The sequence below is a fragment of the Rosa rugosa genome, chromosome 1 (assembly GCF_958449725.1).
Source record: "Rosa rugosa chromosome 1, drRosRugo1.1, whole genome shotgun sequence".
Taxonomy (NCBI): domain Eukaryota; kingdom Viridiplantae; phylum Streptophyta; class Magnoliopsida; order Rosales; family Rosaceae; genus Rosa; species Rosa rugosa.
This window is the reverse complement of record NC_084820.1, coordinates 7300423-7320790: the sequence shown is the minus strand read 5'-3', so window position 1 is coordinate 7320790 and position 20368 is coordinate 7300423. Positions and strand designations below refer to the sequence as shown.

Below are 20368 nucleotides of genomic sequence, written 5' to 3'. Positions count from 1 at the left end.
ATACCTAATACCTTGTCCTTAAGTTTCTGGCTTTATGCAATCAGTGTGTACTGTCTTTCTTCAAGTCTAATATAGCAACAAAAGTTGGTTAAGAGAAGATTTGAGGGAAAACATGTCTGTACCAATGAGTACCTTGAACATATTCAACGGGGTTCCTTGAACATATTCAAAGAATCATGTGTTCATGGATGCTAATTTAAGCAAACCAGAGTGCATTTGTGCCGATCGATTTATTAAAATTTACAATGTCTTAAAATTTGTAAAGACGGAGAAAAAGATTTGAACTTCCATCCTCATTTAGCATTGTAACGAGAATAAATATGAGTGTCTTGAGCCGATAAACAAGGAATAATGCCATACACTTACATTTATAGATTGATCAATTAATTTTATGTACATGGAGGTGTATGCTATACAGGTAAATTTATCTGTAATATCGAACTCTGCACAAAATTACTCATAATTAATGAAACCACAGCAAAAAAAAAAAAGGGCAAATCTTTTCTCTGTTTAACTCCTTGAGGTTAATTTTAAGGACGAAAGATGGTGTTTCCAAATGTTGATCGGACCATTTGAATAAACAAGGGAAGCTGCAGCAGAGCAAATAGAGTCACCGGAAAAGACGCAAGTAAGGTGATCGGAATAGAAACCCAACTGAACCTCTTGCTGAGCACAATCGAAATGGTTGCACCGAAGGCCACCATTGTGGCAGCTATAGCAAAGAAGAGAGAAGCCAAACCTATGATCAACCTCTTTGGCAACGAGTCAATGAAATCTTCTTCAGCATACCGAGCAGTTAGGATGGATAAAAACATCAATACTGAAGTTAGAGAAGAAAATAGAGCTACTGCATCTGAAACCAAAAACACCATGAATATGAATGGCTTCTTCATTAAGAAATTTGGATTTCCATCTGCTCCGTCGTTACCACCAGGAACTGTAAAAGCAGCAGCAAAAACCACCGTAGCAATTAGAGTTGCAACAACCATGCAAGAATTCGAAGTATCCTTCAGCCATTTCTCTCCTTTCTCGGCCAAGTTTTCATGTTCCTTGGTGAATAGTTCTTTAGCAGTCTTTTCATCTCCGTTCTTACTCTGCTTATAATAAGGATGAACTAGATTCTCCACCACCTAAACAATTCAAAATGAAAGAATATGTCAGCAATGTCAAATATGTGTATCTATAAACTACAAAAAGACAGTTTTTTCATTTTTGCATATTAAATTACACCTTGAACCACTGCAATTCTCTTTGCATTTGTAGAGCTGCACCACATACGGATGTGAGCTGGGCCGGAGGTGCCAACTTTGCTGCCAGATGCAAGATGGTGCCAGATTCAAGTAATGTAGATGTCATTAATTTACTGCGTGCAGTGTGGTCACACACAAGACGGAAAACTTTTTCATGTCGAAGCTCAATAGCAAATGGAAGTAACAAATACTGGTTGTTGCTGAGCCGAGCCCATATTAGATCAGGGAAAAACTCAAGGAGTGTACTAATGATTTCAGTTATCCCATTAAGAGTGGCTATATACAGGATTTCTGAATTCAAAAGATAGTTCAAACGCCATGACATATGCGAACGCGAAAGTTCTATGCAAATTTGCTTTACTAATTCAACTGCACAGTGATGTCTAAGTTTCGCATCCTGGAGTGTCATGAAACCAGAAGGTGCTGCAAGTTCAAAATGTAAAGTAAAATGAGGGGAAAGCATCAAGGAGTAGTCGTAAATACCATAGGGTGAGGTTCAAGTACTGACCTATTTGTTTAAGAGCTCCACAAAGCAGTCTTCTTAACCAATATAGAGCTGCAACACAGAACCAAATCACTCTAAGAAGCGTCAACTATTAACCTTCCATGACTACCAAGATTGTTATTTCATTTGGGTGGTTTCACCCCTTCCTGATCGAAATTTGACGTGGCATTTTCATTTTCCTTTAACAAAGAAAAGTAGAGATGGTTTGACTTTGATTCAGTAGGCAGAACAACTACATGATTTTGGCACAAGGTGGTCTTATGGCTTCTTATTCCTAGTGACCACAAACCATTACCATTACAGAGCTCATTATCTAGACTTCAATTCCTAACAAATATGAACATTTGAATATATAAAGTAAAACTGAAACCTTCAAAATCTCCTAATTTCCTCTTTTGAACTGTAACCCTTGTTTTCATTTTCTACTCAACTAGAACAAGATAGAAACTTGCTTCATGTTGATATTGTAATTGCTAAACTATAGGATGAGATTCATATTCATCATAAAAATATGAAAATACATATATATCAAAAATTTGCAGAACCTGACCTCCATTCTGTACTGGTGATGGCATTCTGTTAAGGTTTTGGATGCTTTCATGGTGACTGCCTACATAAGCTCTCACTGAGTTTGGTGGTCTATAGTCCACGTCAATAGGGATAACTGAAACCAAATGGAAAATGATACAGTATTTAAAATCAGCAGGAGAAACATAAAGGCTTAAAGAAACTGTAGAATTTGAGAAATGAGAGAGGAGGCACAACATGGGTAAATGCAGCTTTCCCAAAATCCAAGCCTACTGCCACTAAGGAAGTTTGATTGGTTCTTTGCCAAGACATATAAAGGAGTGCAGTCCTCTTGGTCTGTAGCAGTGGCCAAGTTAGGATATTGTTGAAGGAGATATAGAGCAATATCTGTAACAGAAAATTTCAAACCAAATATGTTAGAAGTTAAAAAACCAAAGTGATCAACATAGTAATAGTGTTCTTACCATGGAAACCAGAAGCAATTAGCACATTCATGAGGTTAGAGGCCCAGGGACCAGTGAAGGGATGACCAGGTTCCTCATCTGTAGTTACCAACAAAAGGTACCAAACCAATTCCTTACACTCCGAAGCAAAACTGGCGGCTAGGTGAAGTGGAGTTCTTCCTTTGGTATCTACACTTTGTGCCAACTTGGGATTTTCCTTGAGCAATGCCTTAGCAGACCTCAAGTTTCCACCTATAGCAGCATAGTGGAGGGCTGTGAACCCCATTTCATCATGCTCTGCCAGTTCATCTGTGGGCATATGTTTCACTATCTTCTCCACAAATTCCGAGTGACCTTCACAAGCCGCAACATGTAATGCAGTCATTGACAAATTTGAGATCTTGGCTTTGACTGCATTAGGATCATGCTCCAAAAACCGTCTAGCATCTTCCCAATTGCCTCGGAATGCAGCATGGTACAGTGGTAGGTAGTAATCCAAGTTCACTTCAACCATTTCACAATCATTTAAAGGAGTTCAGCTAAAGTACAAGCACTGGTTTGAGAAGAAAGAACAAAAGACAAGTAAATCAGGCACTTACAATCTTCAGCAGAACTTTCATGCCGGGTTGACATAGTTCTTGTTGCAGAAGATTGGTTTCCACCGGTTCTGAGATACGCGGTACGAGCAGCAACAGTACTAGGACTTTGCTCAACATCCAACGCTAATTGTGTGATTTCCCTGTCTGGAAGTGCCATTGGATGCATTATGTATGTATGTTCTTCAGCTACAATACTAATAAACAGAAGCAGATTTAGTTCTTGTTTGGTTTTAAGTTTTGGCCTAAATATTTAAGTAAATGATTCTTACTTCTTCTCCCCGCAAAAGAAAAATACTCGGAATGTGCTTCTTTTTTACTTTCACTTTATTGCTTTTCCACAGAACCCTGCTTCATCTGCTTGCCTGGGCAGTGGTTATTCCCATCTTCTCTTTTCTTTATTAAAGTGAACAGTTGGTATTGGTAAAGGTGGCTATTTCCCCATCCTTTCACGATTACGGCTAGGGTAAAAAGCAGAAGCAGGTAAAGAATCCCCATAATTTCTTCTCACGTCATTCCGATTTCATCAAGCCCAAGTAACAAGATTTCTCGTCATAAAGGCTAAAAGAGGTTAAGGCATTACTAAAAATACAAAGATCCAACCACCAAAATTCAACTAGAAATAGGTCATCACATTCCTCAAATAAAAGTGCAAAAAGAAAGAATTCCACTTGGCTGATATGAAATGCTTACAAAAATCCTGACCTTTCCACCTATTCTCGATTATACATGCACAAAAAGCACCGTGTTCACTTTACAAAAGCTGTTGATTTTAGAAGACAAGACTAAGTCAAGTATGTGAACACTACGACTGCACTTGATTCAGCTTCCAAATGATGATGATCCAAACTGAAATTAGGTTGAAGAGATAGATGAATAATGTAATGGACCTGCTGCAGGATCAGGCACCTTAACATCTTTCAATATTGGAGTCATTCTCACGCCAATGATTTTCACCTCAGGATTTGAGTGGCCGCACAGAAACAAATCGGTAATCTGAAAAGAGCATCATTTGGTATGTTAAATGAAATCTTTAGTTTGGTCAACACTATCTATAAATTTCATTACAGCCTGCTACAGATTCCAAGTCAAAATAGTGACACTAATCATGGCTGTATGCTTGTAGTTGTATGTACCTGAGTGCATCCAAAAAGTTTTAACATCTTCAGAGATAGGCAGCTATCCACAATCAAACCCAGGGCCTCATCTGTCAAATTCCGGCACCAAGATAGATCCAGACTATGTAAGCTTCTTGAATGTTTGGCAAGTGATATGGCTGTGTTATCGCCAACCTGAAAAGAACCACCCAGTCCATAATCATAATTGAAGGACATCTAGTTCTGGCTAAGTGAACCAGGCTGACACACTCATTCAACCCAAGAGGTACAGCTAAATCAGGTGTCATGCAATATTATAGAGTTCAAACCTCAGCTTTGGTTTATGAATTTATGATACAAACAGATAATTGGCAGTGTGTAGGCACGTTGTGTGTGTGTGTGAGAGAGAGAGAGAGAGGGAGAGAGAGAGGAGGAGAGAGAGATGGAGAACATAGTTTACCTTCTTGATATTATTTAGTGAAAGTTCTTTCAAACACACTCCAGAAGTTTCCAGGAATGCAGCAATAGCTTCATCACTGTCACACCGGAAAAAAAAAATGTTCCATTAGTTTATCACTCGGAGATATTCAACTGTATGCATTCAGAGGACGGTGCAACTAAAAATTATCTACAAAGTCTATGCACTCATCCAAACAAAAGTGTAAATACTAATATTGCAGTAATTTAGCAAACACTAACCACGTAAAAGTGTACGAGAAAATTATTACTTAGAGAAGCACCTGAATGAATTGCGACAAAATTTTAATGTTTGAATTGCTCGGCAACCATTTGCAAGATATCCTAAAGTACAATCTGTCAGCTTATCCAAGTTAACTAGGTCAAGTGCACATAACCCAGAACAAGTTTCAGCTATGACTTTCACAGAAGAATCCGTTAAATTTCTGCAGCAAATCGAAATCAACCATCATAAGTAGAATATCAACAAAAAATCAATGGAACTACAATAAAAGATGACAAACATATTTCTTGAAAACGTTATACACAGAGACGAGTTAATATGAAATAAAAACTCACATGCAATCAGTCAAAATAAGCTCCTTCAAATTGTGGCCACGAGCAGTAATAAACTTCTTAATAAAATCATCACAAACATTTTCAATGCCAGGCAGCCACAACACCTCCAAATGCTCAAACTTCTCTAAGGCTGGTAATATCAGCATAGCATTAATGCTTTGGCAATCATTTAAATATAGTTCCCTCAGCACTGATCCCAATGAATTAGCTAAAGCGTCAATACTTGAGGAAGTGAGAAGGGAGCACTGGCTGAGATTCAGAGATCTTAGTGCAGGGGCAGAAGAAATAAGTGCACCTAACCCAACATCCGAAAGACGACATGCGCCACTGAGGGATAAAGAAGTTAAAGAGGGCAAGCAATTGGATGACCGAGCTAAGGTAGAATTCAATATATAATCTGGCAGACAGCGCCCACATTGGTCAAGCTGTAGTACCTATTTCACAGAAAAACAAAAATCCAGCTTATGCAAAATATTCAGAACACTAAACAAGAAGCTGCAAGTCCACAATCAGTGAACAAAGAAATCCCCCACTACTGAAATGGCCTCAAACGAGAAACTAATCCTTTCTGTAAAAATGAATGCAGGTTGAGAAGCATGTTTTCAAACTTATCAACATATTCAGCAAAAGCTAAAGCCTTCAAGAGAGACACCTGACAAGAAAAAAAAATCCATAAACAGATCCATTCTAAAGTCACAGACTTGATACAGAACTGCTTAGGTTGCAATTGACTTGCATCATTCTATGATAGTCAAGTGTTAATAGAGCCATATTTTGAATTAAGGGAAATAGTGTTATCATATATCAGATGCAGAATTCCTGAAAGAAGTAGATTCAGTACATGAATACCTTTACAATTTTGTAACAACATGAATAGCTTTACCCTCAAATAGAAATTTATTTTTTTTTCCTTTAGAACAAAAACTATGATCCAATGCAGTAGACAGTAAGCCTTTTAAATATACCAAGTTCAAAGTACTCGTACTAAATACCAATGAACATTAAAATAACTACCAATAAGAGAACATACTGTTAAGTTGCTAATGTCACACTGCTGAAAAGATTTTGTGAACTCTTCCTCTGTCAACCATGAGCAATCCCTTAAGCGAACCTCTGTTGGTGATCCTTGAACAAGAAGTTCGAAAAAATGAGTATTCATTCTTCTAGAATCACAGAGCAGATGACTGAGTTGGTGCCTCAAAGCATCTGGAACACTCTCAAGTGAAACTATTGCATCAGCATTCTTAGCAAGAACAGACAAACACAACTCTTGCAATGAGGGGATCAAATTCTTTGATATTGGACGATCCTGTTCCTGACACTTGGGAACCCAGTTCACCAATGCAGGTTTTGTCTTGCCTTTATAGGCATTCTGCTCTTGCATATTCTTTTCTGCTCCATCTCTCATAATCCTCATCGCAGTAGAAAATGGACCAGGCCAATCTTCAACATCTTGTTCCACATCAACCTGAGGAGGCATATCATTCTCCTCTTCCTCTCGAGGATCAAAGCGAGCAAACCGAGAAGCATTTTGCCTGGCTATGTCCCGAAACCGTTCCATGTACTGATTCCTGTCTCTTCCATTGTCTCTTATATTACTGTTCCTAGCCTGCATCTCATCCTGCAATGCTATATTCTCCCTTATCTGAGTAGGACTGGGAACCACATTGTGCAATGAACCCAACACTTCTAATCCCAAACCCAATTCCACTTTGTCATCATCATTCGGTAACAAAGCTCCTCTAACCAACTTCTCCTTCCCTTTTTCTTGTCTGCTGTACTTCCTTCTGCCCTCAATTACACCATTCTCACCAGAACTCATTTCATCCTCCGAATCTTCAACAACAACTTCAATTGCATCACCCAACTTCCTCTTCCCTGTAGAACTCCCCCCACTCGGAAGATCACTCTGAAACACATTCTCACCGGACCTCTCAACTTCCGAATCTGAATCCGAATCCAATACAACCACATCAATACGATTCTCACCCAACTTCCCCTCCCCTCTCTCTCCTCTTCCACATTCACCTTTGCTCTTCACACCACCACTCTTATCAGCACTCAAATCAATTCCGCATTCCCCATTACCAACACCATCCACTCCTGGCTTAGCAACTCTCTTCCCCGATCGCAAGCTCAAAAAAGGTTTACTTCCTCCATCTTCCTCTTCACATTCCCAAGCCGGCAAATTGATATCAATGTCCAACTTCCTCTTCTTCTTCTCCTCACTATTACCCCCCAAAACCCCCAAATCATAACTAAGCCCTAATTCAGTCAAACCCTCGTCAACTCCAACCTTCTCCTCCTCTCCAAAGCCCGAACCTTTCCCACTCAATCGGGTCACCGGGTCTAACCCAGAACCCAATTTCAACTCCTCAGCCCCTTTCTCAACTCCCATGACCGTAACCCTCTCTCCAAACAAATCGAAACCCACTTCGTCAATTTGGGTATTCCTCTTGGCGGAACCCTCGGGAGTTTTCGAAGCGAGACGGAGACTCCGCCGCCGCAATAATCCGGTGGCAGAGCCCGAATCGGTGGCCTTCGGACTGGGATTGGGATTGGAATTAGGGTTTTGGGATTGGGAGGAAGGGGTGGAATTAAGAGGCGGAGGGGTAGTAGTAGTAACGGACTCGGGGGTTTCGGCTGGCGTGGATGGGTCTGATTTGGGCCGCGTTTTGGGGCCATGCGGCGTCGTTTTGGGCGGGGCAATCTCCCGCGACCTAAGAACCGTCATCAGAAATGGCGCGAAATGGCGGTTAGTGATGGAGCGTGGAGAATCGGAGAAACTAAAGAAGAAGAAGAAGAAGAGAAAAGAGTTTTGGGTTTTTAGGTCAAGTATTGGGTTTTTAATGAGAGATTATTGTCTTCATTAATCTTGATTAAAATGCTTAATTGTGATTAGTTCTACTTTCCCGCCATATTATATAGGGTTTTTTTTTCTTCTTAAATAGACACCCTCATTTCTCTTTTTCATTTCTTATCATTGTGTTCATGATATTCGTCAGATGTCCACCTCCTTCTCTTAAATCACCTTCCGTCATATTCTAAGATAAACAAACTTTATAGCGAATGTTTTGACAAATCTTAAACACACGATAAAAGATGAGTTTTTTTAGGATAATTGTATTCCCCTTATTGCTTTAATTTCAACTCTTTTGAGTCAGGTTGCCTTAGAGGCTATTTTTTTTTTTTTTATCAGATAAACAATTCAAATGCTACAATTAGTCTTTCGTGAGGTTGCCTCCCACTTTCAAAAGAGAGACTATGCCACTAGACCAAATAGTACTGGGCTCCTTAGAGGCTATTATTCGTAATTGTTGTTCTAATATTTTCTTATCAAAAGTAAAATAATCAGACTAATATTATTTTTGGGGCGGCATTATCGCTCCCAGAGTGTTTGTAGAGATGCAGTGGATAAGAAGGCCAACAACCCCTTTGATTTGGGATGTTTATAAAGTGTTAACACGAATTTGCTAAAATTTTAAAGCAAAATGAAGCATAGTCTCGATTATAAAGTAAGTATTTCTAGTCTCAATCCTTAATGGCTAATCTAACCTCGGTTATTAACTTCATACGAGATACAATCAGTGAGATCGACCACTTGATAGAGATTCAGTATACTTAAAAGTTCTAGTTTTATGAGTTTGATTGTTAAACATGAAGAAGAGTCTTCTTCTTGCCCAGATCGCGAAGGAGGTAAGTAATCACTAATCACAGAAACGCACACTGCTCAAAAATGCATACCAGCCCAAACTTAGGAATATGTCCATCAAATGTCCAAACCCAAGCCCAGCATCTGTTCTGGGATGTCCATCCATGTCCACGGGACTTCAAAGCACAAATTCTTCTTTTCTCATTTTGAGCAAAAGACATGTGGGAAGGAGATGATGACTCTCAAGGAGGCTTGCCCGGGCAGCTAATAGGCAGGAGCACATGCCGCCAGGAAAAGTCAGTATTGGTTGGCTTCAAAAAGGTAATGTACCCAATAGCTTGCATTCAAACTAGACAGCTTTCATTCCACACATGAATTCCATTGAATTTTACAGCATATTCACACCCACACCTGAGGCGAATTTAGTAACATATCCAATAGAACAAGATTAATTAAGAGGTGAGTTCCTGCATGGTCTATCTATAGCATACGCTTTTATCTATCCTTAAAACCAACATTTTTGTCTGGTTAGTTCCAAAACTATGTTCCAAGACTTCAAGTCGTATTACAAGAGCAAGTCCTTCGATTGGTTGAGAATGGTTCACATTGACTGATTGACTTACAGGTTATTAGTATAGTGTTTGATTTAGCTTCTGGTGTTAAAGTGTACATTATACAACAAGAACAAGTCTAATAGGAAAATGCCAACAATAATAATAATTTCGTAGAGATGAGACAAATGTCCAATTTATACATCTAAATTTTGATTCCTCTAAAGTTTGGAACTTTGAATGACATAGGTTCCTTTCAATGATTCATATATGTTTCACTTGGCACATATTCCACTTGTGGACGTTAGCAAATAGACAAAAATGTTCAAATAATTTAGAAGACGCGTCCTAAGAAAAATCCAGGCTGTTTCTTTCTATCCCATTTGGAAATATTACCATGACATAGATTTCCTCTTTGTACTTTCTAGGATAAAAAATCTCCCTTTTTGGTGTAATATTCCTCCACGAGCTGTATGTTCAAATGAAATGAAAATCATGTTTGAACAATTTTAGAAAGTTGAAAATGAAATTATCAATGATAGAATTAGATTTACGGCTTTTTCTCATTTTTGTCTAAACTCAATAACTTGGGAGGTACAACAATTATCTCAACACCAACGATTTATTTCACTTTACATGTCGTCTATACTCCACAAATGTAGATACGAACATTTCATTGAATCAAATACTAATAACTCAGTGAACACTGATCTGTATCACAATTTTCTTTCAATGATCGCAGAAAACATGAATGGATAATTAATTGAATCATACAAGAACATCCAAATGCCAAACAAAACATGTCAAAAGCAAAAGTTTTTGAAAGAACAAATACAAGTCAACTTACTACTTGCTTTTTGGGTCAATTTTTCATTTTTTTGTTCAAGAAATCAAGCATGCACACTTTTATTTCCTTCCTTCCCATGCTTTTACATTACTACAGAAATGGGAATCGTGCCCGGATATGGATGAAAAAAAGAAAAGAAAAAAAATGCACAAATTTGCAAGAGCATTTAAGTGTCACCATCATCATTGGGATTAAACAAAAACAAAACCCCAAAAAAATCCCACCATTTACCCAAATTCTCAATCTCCCCATTTCTTCTTTCATTCTCAATCTCAGACCTCCTTCACTTTCAGAGCTTTTCTACTCAAAAAGCCAGCACCTTTTGTTCTCCTATGCGATCTCAACCCAATCCCATTCATCAATGCTAGCATTCAATTCCGCTCACTATATAATCTCATGGGCCACCACCACCACCTCCACAACACCACCGCCGACGGCGGCGTCTCCCAGCGCGTCAACAGCCCCAGGTTCTCCGGCGCCATGACCCGCCGCGCCCACTCCTTCAAGCGCAACCCTTTCTCCTCCTCCTCCTCCGGCGCCGGCCACAATGACGACGGCGGCGGCGGGTTCAGTACCCAGTACGAGGTGGACCTGCAGATGACCTCGCCCAGAGCGGAGATCGGCGGGAGCTCCGTCTCCGGCGAGGGGTTTGGTGAGTCGGCGGCGGAGAGGAAGCAGCAGAGCAGCCACGTGACGCAGAGAGCGGCGGTGAGAGGGTTTCTGAGGAAGCCGATTGAGGCGGTTATGGTGGAGATGGGTTTGAGGGAAAGGAAGAGACTTGGGCATTGGATGTTCTTTGCGTTTTGTGGGCTGTGTTTGTTTCTGGGGATTCTCAAGATTTGTGCTACTGGCTGGTTTGGATCTGCTATTGAAACTGCAAGGTCCAATCAGGTTCGTTCGTTCGTTGGTTCTATCTTCTATATCATTACTGCCATTAAATTTCACTTTTTTTTTTCTTTTCTTTTTTGCTGCTGGGTTCAGATTGTTAGTCAGCCAATGATTTTAGTGCATATAGATTGGAATATTCATGTGTTATCTGTTACAAAAAGGAGTGGGAAAAGTTTTCATTTGCTTTAGAAATGGGTTTTCAATGTAGGTGCTTTATTTGTTTTCATTGGATTGTTTTCTTGCCATTACTAGACTAGATGGGAAAACGGCTTCGAAAACCAGTTTACTCATAATATTGGCCTACTAATTAGCAAACCCTGCTCTCAGATTTACATGTAGCATGTTCTGAGATTCAAAGAAGTCAAAATCAGTATTCTCAGTAGATGTGAACTTTTAGAATTTTGTCCTTTTGTTTGTGTATGATAGTTCTGATCTATTCATTGATAACTTGTAGACAAATGTTGAGTGTCTGTGTATCTGTTTGCTCTTGCATTTTATGTTTAGATGCATTTTATGGTTTTTTTTCTAAACGTTTGAAATCTTCTAATTAGGATAATTCTGGCTCCACGGCTCATTCAAATCGGATTGATCAAAGCTCTCATGATTATGGGTATAGAGAGGGAGGAAGTGATGTTGAACGGACTCTAATGACGGTATCGTCTGGTGTGGTTGGTAGAGAGAACAGAGCTGAAGTAAGTCTTAAATCTTATGTCTTGATCTTGTTGTTTTCTTTCATCTCACCGATTGGCAAACAGAGAAAAGAGGGCCTTCTCAAAAGTTCTTTTTTTTTTTTTTTTTTTTTCATTTGTGATATTCACTTCTGGTTCAGTACACAGGTATCTGGTCCCAACCCAACAGTGCGAATTACACTCCGTGCATTGACCATCCAAAAAGCCACAAAAGTATGTAACTTTCTTTGGTCCAATGCACAAAATTATGTTACAAAGAAATTATATTCACCCACTCTGCCTCTGTGTGTAGATTTTTTAGCATGAGGTTTTCATTCTCTCATCTCGTACTTTCATTTTTTGGCAGAGCTAGATCCAAAGACCAATGGTTACATTCTTATAAATGCCAATGGTGGCTTGAATCAGATGAGATTTGGGGTCTGGCTATTGTACACTTTGATTTTTCATATTAGTTAATAATCTACTAGTAGTATTATAGACTATAGTCTGATGCATGAAAATTTTAGAATGCAGATTTGTGATATGGTTGCTGTTGCTAAGATTATGAAGGCAACGCTTGTCCTACCTTCACTTGATCACACCTCCTACTGGGCTGATGAGAGGTTGGTTTATTTCTGCTCTTGTGCAACTGGTTTGATGTGCTTAGATGTTTCATATGTTATTTATGCTCTCCAGGTCACATTCCTTTCCACTCATATACTCTGAGCTAATTACTTCTTTTGTCCTTGCAGTGGCTTTAAAGATCTGTTTGATTGGCAACACTTCATTGAGACATTGAAGGATGATATCCACATAGTTGAGACATTACCACCTGAATATGCAGGAATTGAACCTTTCAACAAAACACCAATATCTTGGTCTAAGGTGAATAGTAACCTTTATATTATGTAGTAATAAGCATTTTCCTTTAATATTGTGGGAGGAACATAAATTAAGCCATCATTAGGGATGGGGTGCTGTGCTTTCTTTGCACACAGCTCACTCTGCGTACACTGATTCAAGCCTGTTAGGCACACATGAAGCCTCGTCAGCCTGTTAGATACATTGATGCACCATTTCAATGCGTATTAGTGGATGCACTTATCTGTAATTTCCCAACTTACTGATCCATGTAATCTAATAATTTAGTACTATTTGTTAAATTAACTGTTTTCAGCTGGTATGCGTTCTTTTGACCAGGCAAGTTATTATAAGTCAGAGGTTCTCCCACTGCTGAAGCAGCACACAGCAGTCTATCTCACTCATACTGATTCTCGGCTTTCCAACAATGGGCTCCCAAGTTCCATTCAAAAACTGAGGTGTCGTGTGAATTACAGGGCATTAAAATATTCAGCTCCAATAGAAGAACTCGGAAAAACCTTGGTTTCTAGAATGAGGCAGAATGGAGGTCCTTACCTTGCTCTCCACTTGAGGCAAGTAGTGATAACTTTAGATTTTATTATTAGACCCTGGTGTGAGTCATATCTGCAGAGATGAATGGGCTTGCAGTAAATATTTTTAATTGGAACAGTAGGATTATGCTTATTTCTTTGATAAAGTAGGGTGAGTCCTGCAAATGTTTTAGACTTGTCTTGATCCTTGTATATCAGTTTGTAATTCTACATTTTACTGCAGGTATGAGAAAGATATGCTTGCATTTACGGGCTGCAGTCATAGTTTGACAGCAGAAGAGGATGAAGAACTACGCAGAATGCGCTATGAAGTCAGCCACTGGAAGGAGAAAGAGATTAATGGGACAGAGAGAAGGTTGCTTGGTGGTTGTCCATTGACCCCTAGGGAGACTTCTCTTTTGCTCCGAGGGCTGGGTTTTCCTTCAAGCACCAGGATTTACTTGGTAGCTGGTAAAGCTTATGGGAATGGTAGCATGCGACATCTTGAGGATGACTTCCCGAACATCTTCTCCCATTTGACTCTCGCCTCAGAAGAACTGAGTCCATTCAGGGATCATCAGAACATGTTGGCTGGTATAGACTATGCTGTTGCCTTAGAGAGTGATGCTTTTCTTTATACATATGATGGAAACATGGCAAAAGCTGTTCAAGGTCATAGGCGCTTTGAGAACTTTAAGAAGACCATCAATCCAGACAAGTATGTTCATTACCCATCCTCGTTCTCTGGTTTTGGCTTTATAGATAATTTTTGTTTTTTCTTTCATTAATTTGGCACATAAACAATTGTCATATCATTGTTGATGCAGGATGAATTTTGTGAAACTTGTTGATGATTTTGACCAAGGAAAAATCTCTTGGAAGAAGTTTAGTTCTAAGGTGAAGAAGCTTCACCATGACAGAGATGGGTCTCCATATTTGAGGGAGCCTGGAGAGTTTCCGAAGCTGGAAGAGAGTTTCTATGCAAATCCTTTTCCAGGCTGTATTTGTGAAACAAGATGGGAAAAGTAGAGGCTGACTTAACAGTTTTGCATTATATGATGTCAGTTAAGCTGAATGCAAATTGCAAAGACCTCAAGGTGTGTTGCCGTTGTTTCAGACATATTGGCAGGGCAATGGCAATCTTAAATTCCCAATTGCAAGTAGCAGGATGATTGGCAAGCACACCTGCTCATTTGGATGAGTTGTGGAATCAAGGCAAGAAAAACTCGGAAATTCTCTAATTCGAGTGTCATGACAGAAGTCGGGTGTATATCATTCTCCAGATCTACTGGAAAGTAAAAATTGATACCGTGAATAGATAACCTCATTGCTACTGTACCACAACGATTAGAGAACGCTGCTGTTTGGTTTTGCAAATTATTGATTCTTAATTTTCTTTTTGAGAATGTAATAGGAATACATGGGCACGTACTGAGAATGTGATAGGGAATGTATTTTGCAACAGTATGACAATGTAATTCAAAGAGTATCAATTTTTTTTTTTTTTTTTGCAATTTGAGGATTCCTTCTGTTCTGTCAAGATGAACTCATATTCACCTCTTTCAGTAACCAGGGCAGATTGCAATATATCTAGTTTTACTGTTTTTTTTTTCAGGTAATTAAAAAGCGGATGTATATTTATTACATGATGAACTTTGTCAGTTCCTTAAACTCCAACATCGATCTCTTTTTCATCTAAACAAAAAACGTTCTAAAGAAATGTTTAGTAGGCCCTTGCTCAAGTGTGAGATATAATCTTCGTTTTCTAACATCAAATCGATAAAATTGACATATTTTGGAAGTTTGCTATACAGAGACTATAATCAAAAGATTCAGAATGCATTTACCCCAATTGTTATTCACCCAATATGCCAAAAAAAAGCACCAAAAACATAATATTGGCCTAATGAAACCATGAATGGCTTTATAATTAGATCCATTGATTCATGACTGGCGAGTTAGGCAGCTTTAAAAAAACAGTTTATAAAGTTGTAATACAATCACTTGAAAGATTACAACCAGAAACAGTTTCTTCTTTTGATTCTCAAGAATAAACCAAGGGGTTGGTCATCTCTAGGACGAGACAGAGAGAAACAGAAAGACGGTGCTAGCTTGTTGGCATCTCATTCCACAAAACTACAAGGGCTAAGCAGAAGCTGACAAAAATGTGTATCACTCATTAAGGTCTCAAAGGAAAAAGAAATGCAAAAAGTTCTGTCACTTTGGCTGTAGAATAGACTCAACAAGGTCTTGAAGAGGTGCAAGCTCTCCTTTGTCAATCAAGCGGAATTCCTGCATCATATAAAACAAAGCAATCAAAATGAATACAAACGCCCGTATGTACATACGTGAATACATGTGTATTGAATTTCTTAACAAGAATAACTTACCCAAGTGAAGAGAACAAAGTGCTTGAAGCAAGTATTGAGATGAGCTTCTTCCTTCAGACTCACAATTTTCTGGAAGTGAGAGTGGTAGATATGCGCATAAACACGGAACATTCGCTTAAAGATGGTCTTGACAACATCTATGAAATTGGATGGAAATGGTGCCCCTGCAACAATATATAAGTAGCATTATAAGCTGGTGCGTGTAAAGTGCTTAGTTTAGCTTTATCAACAATTTCTGCTTACCCAATTTTTGAGGGAAGATTGATTCCTCATCAAGCTGAACTTCAATCCAGTCCATTAAATATTCCACATATTTTGGAGCAGAGACCTCTATTGGTTTCTTAATGTTAACTCCATCAGCCCATCTGTACTCATACCTGTGGAGAGTATAACCAAAGTGAGCACTTACATGAAACACATGATGAAACAAAGACACGGACTACTTAAGGGAGGAAGCATCATAATCAAGATAACTCATCAAAATGCATAAACTCAACAATCAAAACCAGCAAGGTGATTTAATTGAGATGACCAAGAACTATACTTTGGTCCTGCAGACATTGTTGGACAATTGACTGGCGTGCAGAACTCGGTTAGAGTACCAAACAGAATGTTCACTTGGTTGAAAAAATCAACAGCTGCAGTAAACAGAACGAATTTGAAACAAGCTCAATACATTGCAGAGACAATTTTCACAGATAGGTAAACAATTTTACACATACATGTACAAATACAATGTGTAACATATGTCTGTATCTATCATGGTTCTGATGATCTTAAATTTCACAAGGCGATTGATTCAAAGTTCTTACTGTTTACTGCAAGCCATTCATTTATATCTTCTCCGGGAGGCAGGCGCACGGCTTCCCTAAGGTTCCCACTGCCCAAAGTAGCATCAATATGTTTTTGGAGCTGAGCACCCTGCATTTTTACAATACATATTATCAACAGCTACAGAAGACATACCATTTGATAAACAAAAGGGGAAGAAAAAAGTATGTAACACCAACCTTGCTTCCTGATGGAGCACTCTTTTTAGGCCGGAAGGTCTTTTGATTTCTGTACAATGAAAGAAAAACAGAAAAAATCAAATCTTCCAAGATCAAAAGGAGAACAAAGTACGGATTTTGTTTTCTAAAGACAAGAAACGATATTAAAGAACACATCTTGATCTAAAATTTCCTGATCCAAATTGCAATGAGCAATCATATATATCAATGTAAATTACGCTTTTGATTGATGCTCATGGCAATTACACCTCTAACAAGGCCAATTTTAAGTTTATAACAGAGGTATGAATCTATAATATGCTAAAAACAAAGCATGCAGGAATTAATCAATCAGATATGAGATAGGTTTCAATATGTTATCATAACCCATTAGCGCTCTGGTCTGATCATGCAACCAACACGAGATATTAAGTGAAAAAGTGATTGAATTCGATGAAACTCATGATTCTTGAGAAAGAGTATAATATATTGCATGAAAAGAAAAACCAAAATCAATTTTTCAAACTTTGAAATCATAATCATTAGCAACGTACCTGCTTCCAAGACCAAAGAGACTCATGCTGTTTCTCTCTGTCTCTGTCTCGGCAGAATCCCAGGCGATAATACAGGACTAAATTCTTGAAGAACCAAGGAATATATATACACAGACAGAGGTACACTACTATATGTATATTTATCTATATATACATGAGAGAGAGAGAGAGTCAGTCTCTCTGTCTCTCTCTCTCTGCTTGACGTCTAATGCCAGTCTGTCATTTACATCTCAGAATTAGAGAGGCAGAGAGCCTCGTCTTCCTTTCTTTCCCATTTGCAAACGTGCTGCTGGCTTACCTGACTCATTCTCCGTATTTCCTTCCTATTATTCCCCCACTTTATCTTTTTAAGAAATATTTATATAACAATATCCCAAAAAAGAGTTTAGGATATGAACGGTTCGGATCACGACATAAAATTATGTAATGAAAACGTAGAAGCGAGTTTGAACACAAGTGTCCAAATTAACTCGGATAAGAGAATTTTCTAAAAAGAATACAATGCTCTTGCAGGAATTTGGAAGAAACAACATCATTAATGTAATGTGATAATTTATATTTGACTTGAACAAGAGTCATTTACATGTTAGTTATATAATATCGTGACAAAATTATTCTGTATATTAGTGACGTGCCTTGTGCCTTGTACAGTAATATGCTTAATGATCTAATTGAAGAATTGCAATTCAATATGAGGTGACTCGAGTTCAATAAGAGCTCTTAAAGTTTATGGTCGACCATTTGAAAGAAATACGACTGTTGTTCGAGTTTAGCCGTTGAAGTTTACACTCGATGAGATAAACCCTAATTTCAAAGCGATAAGGAAAAAGGAAACTATAAAAATCATTCTAATTTACATGATAATCGAATAAGCAAAACAAGGTGTATAAACAGTGATGGTGGGGAATTAGCATAATTATACAGGACCCTCAATCATTATTAATTTTTATTAGCTAAGATTCATTAGAAGATAAAAGAAGATATGATAAAAGGAAACTCCCAATCAATCAAGTATAGAGCTAGAATAGAGATAAAGAACCAGATTCAGCATCTGAGTTGGGAATTTTCATGTGGGACCAAAAAATGATGATTATGATATGCATCTCTTAGCTGTATGCCTACTGGCAATCTGGCATAATATATATGTTCCTTATTGAAGAATTTAAGTTTATCCAACCAAGTTGGGGCTGGACAATGACCATGGTTTAGTTTCTAATAGGACTGAACTCATTACAAAACTTTATGGTAAATAGAGAATATTTGAATGATAATAAGCATCTTTGAAAATTCAGAAGAAAAATACACAGCAGATAAGATTATATATCTATATATGCGCCAAACCTCATAAATCAATTTGACAAAAAAAAAGTTATGACAATTCAGATACAATATGTTACTATATACTTGTATAGGTTTGGATTTTGCATTCTATCTATTTCTTTAGGGTGGCTATTGAGTATTGACTTGGCCAACAGTCCGGGCTGTTCTCAACTTGTTTTTGAAAGTGATTGTTTACAAGCGGTGCAACCAGTTCATTGTCTTGATCTATCAAACTCTTTTGGGATTGTCGGCTTATTCAACATATCAAATTCTCATTGCCAACTAATCGATGGCCAAGTATGGCAACGTTACGTCATTAACTTGTATTGTTTTAGATTTTTAACAAAAATTATTTAACACATTGTATGTTTCTTTATTCTTTTAAAATGTTCTCTCAAACGATTGTTATGATTTTTATTTATCAAGGGACGCCATAATGTTTCCCGTAACATATAATAACAGAATTCTTAAAAGAAGAGGGGCAGGTGGTTGACACTTCCCGCCATGTCCAAGCTCAAATAGCCGTTATAACAAACAGAATTTCAAACTCCTCTTTCTTTTTACCTTCAACCTACCGCAAGTTATAAACAACCAAAGAATTTCAAAAAAGCCCAGGCCCCCACTTCAATATTACAAGCTTACAGCCTAAAACAGAAGGTAATTAAATCCAACCCATCAACACTCCCCTAGGCCCTAGCCTATACATGTTTGTTATTAAAATGCCCTAATGAAGTGATGTTTTTTAATCAATCGTTAGGTTGGGTTTACCTTGACGAATTAATTAAGGTTCACTGATTATAGAATGCAATAACTTGGAGCAGTGATAGAAGGACGGCTGCATTTCTTGCTGTTCCTGGAGATTCAGAAACAGAAAGAGCTTTTGGTTCCTTTCTTCATCCATGTCACTTGTTTTTTTCTGGTTGAAACTGGAGAACTAAGCAAGGACAAATAGCCTTCTTAGCTCCAGATTTTATTGAACTAAAAAAGAATACAAGGGAGGGGAGACACAGCCAACCTCCGAAATAAAAAAGAAACTATACAAGCCAATTGCCGAAAACGAAACTTTGGTAGACATAAACGGTCACTATCATGGAGAAGGTCTGAACTCTTAATAGTTGTACAAGTTTGAAGTTCATTGAACCTGGCTACATACAATTTTGTATGGTCCAAATGTCTTTATCAATGGATATTTATTTATCTGTACGTTAAAAATATAGATCATCACCTAACATTAATGAGATATCCTTGCTGCACGTTAAAAATATAGTTTACCTAACATTAACTTAGAGAGTAAATTATGTTAAACTAGACAATGATATCTATCAATATCATTGTCTAGTTTAACATAATTTACCCTATTTTTAACATACAACAGGTATGCCAAGCTAATGGTTAATCCTAATCAAGTTTGAATTTCATTGACCCTAGCTTTATATAGACAACCCTTTGTATGGTCCAAATATCTTTATCAATGGGTATCTATTTATCTGTACATTAAAAATATATAGTTTACCTATCATTAACTTCAAGAGTAAATTAAGTTAAACTAGTTAGACAAGGATATCCCATTAATGTCGTACGTTAAACTAAACAAGGATATCCCTAGCATTCTAACGTACAGCAGGTAAGCCAAGGTTAATCTAATCAAGAGCTAGCTGAGTTGG

At 38.0% G+C, this 20368-nt stretch overlaps 4 protein-coding genes across 6 annotated transcripts; 1 reads left to right on the top strand and 3 right to left on the bottom strand.

The window, feature by feature from the left end:
- Window positions 1-340: 340 nt before the first annotated feature.
- Window positions 341-3796, bottom strand: LOC133713936 (ankyrin repeat-containing protein ITN1-like). 2 transcript variants are annotated; one of them, XM_062139959.1, is made up of 8 exons: window positions 3595-3796; window positions 3326-3519; window positions 2748-3230; window positions 2521-2670; window positions 2306-2419; window positions 1759-1806; window positions 1231-1673; window positions 341-1130 (listed from the first exon to the last, which is right to left on the bottom strand). In XM_062139959.1, the coding sequence occupies exons 2-8, from the start codon at window positions 3489-3491 to the stop codon at window positions 531-533; spliced, it is 2004 nt and encodes a 667-aa protein (XP_061995943.1). In that variant the 5' UTR covers window positions 3492-3519; window positions 3595-3796; the 3' UTR covers window positions 341-530. The 2 variants fall into 2 exon arrangements, with proteins under 2 accessions (XP_061995943.1, XP_061995947.1); XM_062139963.1 differs by having other exon boundaries at window positions 3326-3469.
- A 137-nt stretch (window positions 3797-3933) lies between these two features.
- Window positions 3934-8320, bottom strand: LOC133713925 (uncharacterized). The gene is made up of 6 exons (XM_062139953.1): window positions 6485-8320; window positions 5455-5888; window positions 5160-5321; window positions 4880-4955; window positions 4459-4614; window positions 3934-4318 (listed from the first exon to the last, which is right to left on the bottom strand). Exons 1-6 carry the CDS (start codon window positions 8186-8188, stop codon window positions 4178-4180), a joined length of 2673 nt encoding a protein of 890 aa, XP_061995937.1. The 5' UTR covers window positions 8189-8320; the 3' UTR covers window positions 3934-4177.
- A 2369-nt stretch (window positions 8321-10689) lies between these two features.
- LOC133713900 (O-fucosyltransferase 35) lies at window positions 10690-14952 on the top strand. Its single transcript, XM_062139931.1, has 9 exons — window positions 10690-11395; window positions 11944-12084; window positions 12222-12294; window positions 12428-12498; window positions 12595-12683; window positions 12813-12945; window positions 13261-13493; window positions 13696-14169; window positions 14279-14952. Exons 1-9 carry the CDS (start codon window positions 10901-10903, stop codon window positions 14478-14480), a joined length of 1911 nt encoding a protein of 636 aa, XP_061995915.1. The 5' UTR covers window positions 10690-10900; the 3' UTR covers window positions 14481-14952.
- Window positions 14953-15370: 418 nt separating this feature from the next.
- LOC133713908 (MOB kinase activator-like 1A) lies at window positions 15371-17689 on the bottom strand. 2 transcript variants are annotated; one of them, XM_062139943.1, is made up of 7 exons: window positions 17385-17689; window positions 16852-16900; window positions 16654-16762; window positions 16386-16479; window positions 16085-16218; window positions 15842-16005; window positions 15371-15743 (listed from the first exon to the last, which is right to left on the bottom strand). In XM_062139943.1, the coding sequence occupies exons 1-7, from the start codon at window positions 17408-17410 to the stop codon at window positions 15669-15671; spliced, it is 651 nt and encodes a 216-aa protein (XP_061995927.1). In that variant the 5' UTR covers window positions 17411-17689; the 3' UTR covers window positions 15371-15668. The 2 variants fall into 2 exon arrangements, with proteins under 2 accessions (XP_061995927.1, XP_061995929.1); XM_062139945.1 differs by lacking the exons at window positions 16386-16479; window positions 17385-17689.
- Between the last annotated feature and the right edge of the window lie 2679 nt (window positions 17690-20368).